Consider the following 6,000-nt stretch of genomic DNA (forward strand, 5'->3'; position numbering starts at 1 on the left):
GGGGACTAGCTGCAGATCATTTGGGAAAACTGTAAGTTGTTAAAAGACACTATTCTACCGAGGCAACGTCAACTCTTCTGCCTGATTTGACAGTTTTTAACTGAACTAACCAGATCTATGGAAACTGCCCCATGTGTAACCAATAAAGTCCAAGTGACTTTTACTCATGTGTGGACAGGGAGGGGCTAGTGATCTTATTTGCAGCAGAGCTGAGATTATTGAAACATGCTTCAGATTGTCACAAGCTAGAAAGACCAGGCAATAGCCAAAACTCAGCCATCATGAACAGCGATAAGATGAAGCATTTTAAAAGACAGTTACTGGCAGTGCAAAACCTACATGAGATTCCCCACCATGGGTTTGAAGGTCATCTGTTGTTTATGTGATTGACCCAGTGAAATTACTTTGCAACGGCACCAGGTATTTTGAATCAGCCTTGGCTACACCAGTGCTTTATGGACAGGTCTACCCAGGAAGACTGAACCTCAGAACAGATTGGGCTTCGTGGAGATTAGGGCATGTTTTCAAATCCAGGCTATCTTTATTAGTATGCATGGATACCTTTCCTTCTTTTGCCCAGACTCCAATGCTTCACATGCCCTTCACAGAATCTTAGGGGAGCTTGAGAAAGAAAAAATAAAACAATAGAAATATTTTAATGTGTGGAGAGGCTGCAGAATAGAATCTGCTGGTAGCGTCTTCCTGTCTGTCACTGTCCTTATTCTTAGCTTACAAGGTGACTCCAGAGCTCCTTGTGTTGCTCTCTGACATGGAGAATCTTTTAGTATTGGTATCTATCCGTTTTCCCCTCTGTTTGGCACTGTCTGTTTCCTGTCCACACTAATTTCCGATGCTGAGGGCATCCTTTTAAAATTTCTTTCTCTTTGTTCTTGGATTAAGCATAATGATAATCAAAGATTTGGACTGGGCGTCCTGGTCTGCTTTTATCCTCTACCTTAAGAATCAGTTAGCATATATATCATCTAAATCCCAAATACGCATAAAATCTATTTACCAGATGATAAAAAAATCATGATGGGTGATAGTTTGACCATGAAATGTAGACTTCTGCTTGGAGATGGGTGTAAGTAAAGGGTGTTCTTCTCTGCTAACTCCTCGGCTCATTGGTGTTCAGCAATCCAGACTGACAAAAGAAAGATTAACAGGAGAAATATGATGTCCCTCTTTATGAGACATGGGACTCTTTCTAGAGCAGAAAGAAGGGAAGTCTCAGAGAAGCCAACGGCCTAGGAGCTTAGATGCTTCTTTAAACCAGGAGTTAGAAGTCATAGAGGTGTGACTGACAAAGGCAAACTGTGGGCAGTGAGTCCTCAGGGAAGCAGCAGCAGGTGAGGCTGTCTTTGCAAGTCTGTGCCGTTTTCCGCTTTCATGTGACAACTCCCCCTACCCCGCCAGGGAGATTTCTGGCAGTCCTTGTTTCTTTTGAGTTTCTGCTTTTAGTCAGTTAAGGAGGCTCTAGGAAGTGACATCCGCTGAATGCTGAGTGACTTTATCTTAAAATGGCCCTCTTACCCATGGGCATATTGTGTGGAGAGATACTCTGCTCCCCTTCCAACTGAGGGTGAAAGGCACTGAGGGACTTGGGAAAGACTGTGTACAAGACAGATCTGAAACTGGAGTCGAGGGGCCTGATGGATGCCAGCTGAGCAGGTGTTTTAGACTGTGGAAGGAGAGGGACGGACAGGGAACTGCACAGGTGGCTTAATTGAAGGCTGGGAGAGGGAACTTGGCTCTGCTTGCCTTATCCTTGACTGTGAGAGGCTGGCAGGCTAGCAGAGTGCTTTCAACTTAAAGAGAGCCAAGACATCTCTGACGCCCCCTCCCCTCCCTGCCATCTCTTATTGCCTTTTCCTTCCCAAGGTGCAGGAAGGGGCTTTCTCTGAAATCCCTGTTTGCTTAAAAGCCAGACATTCCAGAGGATCGATAGAACAGTCTAGATTTCATGGCACATTCAGAGCCCAGCAAGCTTGTCCCCAGAACACCACTAATTTCCCCTGAAAACCCACAAAATCTTTTCCTACAATTACTCTTCAACTCCAACCAGATGTCGCTTCTCAGTGTTTCACACTTGTGGAACTCCCATGCACTTATGTGCTCATGGGTCTGGATGCTGTTCCTCCTGTCAACCTGCCTGTGGTTGGCCTTATGTTTCTTTTACGTACTCAAATGATTCTGTCTTCACAGACTGAAAAGGAAATCCTTTTACACACCTCACTGTACTGGAAGGGTCTAGCAGAGAGTCACTGGGAACTATGGAATAGGATTCCCCATATCTCAGTTTTATAAAACAAGGAATGTTCTATAGACAATGGTAATGGCAGACACATACAAATGTGAAGGTACTTTAATAGCACCAACTGCATGAGGAAATAGATATAATGGTAAAAGTCTATATTATATGTATGTTACTACAATTTAAACATGTTTTTAAAAAAGTCCAACAGGATTTGGATAATAAAAGGCCATTATTTTTGGCATCTCATTTAAAAAAATCCAAAATAGAAATCTGTGGTTTGCTGGCTATGCTCTTTGTAGATCAGGCTGCCTTCAAATTCACAGAGAGCTTCCTGCCCCTGTCTCCCAACTTTTAATCCTATAAAAGTGTATGCCAACATGACTGTTAAAAACCTCATGTTTTAAGAAGCTATAACTAGCTCATACAAGACCTGCCCAGTATCACATAAGACCTCCACAAGGTCACCCAAGACTTGTGCAAAATCATATAAAAACTGCACAAGATCAAGCTGTTGACAGTCTATAGTTTAAGTTTAGCAGTGAATGCAGTAGTTGCATAAGTTCCCACCCATAACTGAGATATTATTGACAGTCAATGGCTTCTGGAGGGGGAGAGAGAGTCACCTTTCTTAAGAGTGTGAACCTTGATAGTTCTACCATGCTCTAGCAGATGGATGGCCCATGAGTATGAACATCACAAACTGGACTCAGTAGGTGACTTTTTTTTTTAAAAAAAGGAGATGAAGATGGGGTGGGTAGGTAAGTAGGGTAGATCTGGAAGGAGCTAAGGGAAAGGGTGGAAGGTAAATACAAAAACAATGCATGAAATTATCAAAGAATTAATCAAAATGTTATATTTTATATAAAATTATATTTCATATTGTCAAGGATTAGTCTCTGCTTGGTTCATGGCCCTAAAGAAGGGGTGTTCAGGAGTGGTGAGAAGAAAGACTTGAAGTCAAATTGTGGGTACAACTGACACCCTGTGTTCTGCCTGAGACAACTTTCTCTGGAGATCTCCAGACAGCTCATCCAGATAGCTCAGCTCTTGCAAATCAAAGCCCAGTCTTCTATTTACATATCAATTTAGTCATTTACTCCAGTCCCCCTTTGATTATCCCATGAATCAGCATTCCGTGACCCCAGCTCCTTGATTCTTAGAAAAAGACAGCAAGTACATTCTCTTTTCTTTTTTCTTTTTCTTAACATTGCAAATGAATTCTGCCTGCCTTTGTAAGCACAGACAGTAAGTTTAGCTGGGTGGGATCCTATCCTGAAATTACCATTCCAACCACACCTGGGCCTAGACCTAAACTTCCTCTGTCCCTGGCTGACCACCAAGAACTCAGGAATCTGCCTGCCTTTGGAAGCACAAACAATAAGCTTAGCTGAGTGGGATCTGGCTCTGAGATCACTACTCTCTAGATCTCTATCTCCTTCCTTAATATCTTTCTGAGAAGCTGGTTTATAGTTTAGTTTCCTCTGTTCTCTTAGTTCCATGAAGCCCCTCATATAATTCATATTGCATCCTTATAGTTTTGCATACTTGAGAAATTATGTATTTTTGAACTCCCATTTTCAGAGTTCTTTTCCACAGCCCTAAGGGCTCTTCTGAAGATCTCAGCATTTACCATTTTTCTGAGACATTAGACACACCCTTTCCTTCTGGACTGGTGCTGCTTCTAATTATCATAGAGCCATTAACCTTGGCAGGGATAGCATTCCTTGATAACTTTGGAAGGGAGAATATTTCCTAAAGGAGGAACATATGTATACACACACACACACACACACACACACACACACACACACCTTATGCCCAGCAACCGTCAACACTTGTGGAGGCCCACATCCTGTTGGCTCTGTTCCAGAGGTAGGAACCATGTCATGTTGTCCCTTCCATGATCATGCTGGACTTGGCATCATATAAAATTAATAAGAATATTATATTATAAAAAGAAAAAGAAGTTATAAGTAGTAACAAGTTCTGCTGGATCGTACCAAGAAAGGACAAAGAAATTCCTTTTGGAGGGATATTGGTCCCTGGCTCTTGGGACTAAAGAAGGTTGAGAAGGTACTCTGTCCTTTAGGTGAGGGTCAGGTGTTGAAAGACAAGATGGCTTGGAGCCTTCTACAGCAGCTGATATGGTTTAAGACAATGTCACATAAGCATAAACATATTCCAAAAATACATTAACATCATGGGAGAGTGGTATCAAGGGTGGGTAGAAGATTAGATATATCATGTGAGGCTTAGATTTTATTCACAATGATTTAAATAGATACAAGGAGAGCTGCTTCTGCTGGTGAGTGTTTTTGTCAGGAGAGTACATCTGTTCTCTAACATGCTTTTATCATCTGCCACAAGGGTAGAGTCGATAGCAGAATTTCCTACCGAGAGTGTCTTTCATTTAACTGTTCCCCAAAGATCATCTTAGCTCTCATGTCTACAAATGAGTCTACAGATGAGTTTCTAACTTACAAAAGCAGTTATGCATTTCCTTAGAGGTTTTGTTCTGCATCTAAACATTCATTGTGACAGATTTACAAAATGCAATAAGCCTGATTTAAATAATGGGATGATGTTTTCTGCTTCCTTGAAAAGCAGTTGTGGCTATGATGACAGCAAGAAGAAAGAAGATAAAATTCTAGCAACGGCAGTTTTGTTTTGCAAACAAATGTACATGAGAAAGGGAAATATTTTCATTGTCTTGCTAGACAATGTTTGGCTGATGGAATTGAAACCACAGAGCCTCCCTCTCTGCTTCCATTTCAGTGGAAGAAGCTCCTGTTTGGACCACAACTCTCTCAGTGGTCATTGGAATACTGGGAGCTTTCGTCGGACTCTTGGGGTTGCTGGCTTTCCTTCAGTACAGAAGGCTTCGCAAAGGATATGCGCCCTTAATGGAGACAGGTCTGAGCAGCAAGAGATACACAGAGGAGGCCTAACACGCTCTTACCTTGCCTGACCTAGGTAGTAACTAGACACACCTCCACTCATCTTGTGATAGGTGAAAATCTTCAGCATCTGCTTTTCAGTAGTCATGATCCCCCTGTAGTAGACACTTAGCTCTGGTTGCTGCTTTGCTTATTGCACACAGACAAAATGCTTGAGTCTATCACAAAGTATATGTGACTTTTGATTAAAAGTCCTTTTATTGATTAAGTCTCTTTCTATTCTAAAAGCACAGCCACCACCACCACCACTACCACCACTACCACCACTACCACCACCACCATCACCACCACCACTACCACCACCACCACCACTACCACCAACACCATCACCACCACCACCATCACCACCACCACTACCACCACTACCACCACCACTACCACCAACACCATCACCACCACCACCACCACCATCACCACCACCACTACCACCACCACCACCACCACTACCACCACCACCATCACCACCACCACCACCACCACTACCACCACTACCACCACCACCACCACCACCACCACCACCACCACCACCACCACAAGCAACAAAAACATTGAGTGTACGCTTTTAAACTTGCAGCTAAATGTGTTTTGAGGCCAGGATACCAGTGGTCAAAATATTGACTTGAAATAGTGTTTGTCGCAAGTGTGCTTGTCAACATTTCACTATTATATTGAAGCATGTGAAGTAAGCTAACTTCATGAAGAAAAGAAGGTTTTTTTCTTTCTAATTATTATAATCACTGTTTTATAGGTGCAGGGACAAGGTGCTGAATTTGGTGATTGTGTTGT

The 6,000-nt window shown here is 42.5% G+C and overlaps 1 protein-coding gene across 1 annotated transcript in view; it reads left to right on the forward strand.

Moving 5' to 3' along the window:
- Dct (dopachrome tautomerase) overlaps nucleotides 1-5,418 on the forward strand; it is a 40,565-nt gene extending 35,147 nt beyond the window's left edge. The window contains exon 8 of the mRNA XM_034498081.2: nucleotides 5,033-5,418. Within this exon, the coding sequence (XP_034353972.1) occupies nucleotides 5,033-5,205 (173 nt within the window). The 3' untranslated portion in view covers nucleotides 5,206-5,418. The remainder of the gene's footprint in view (nucleotides 1-5,032) is intronic.
- The last annotated feature ends 582 nt before the right edge of the window (nucleotides 5,419-6,000 follow it).

Source organism: Arvicanthis niloticus, chromosome 3 (genome assembly GCF_011762505.2).
Source record: "Arvicanthis niloticus isolate mArvNil1 chromosome 3, mArvNil1.pat.X, whole genome shotgun sequence".
Classification (NCBI taxonomy): Eukaryota; Metazoa; Chordata; class Mammalia; order Rodentia; family Muridae; genus Arvicanthis; species Arvicanthis niloticus.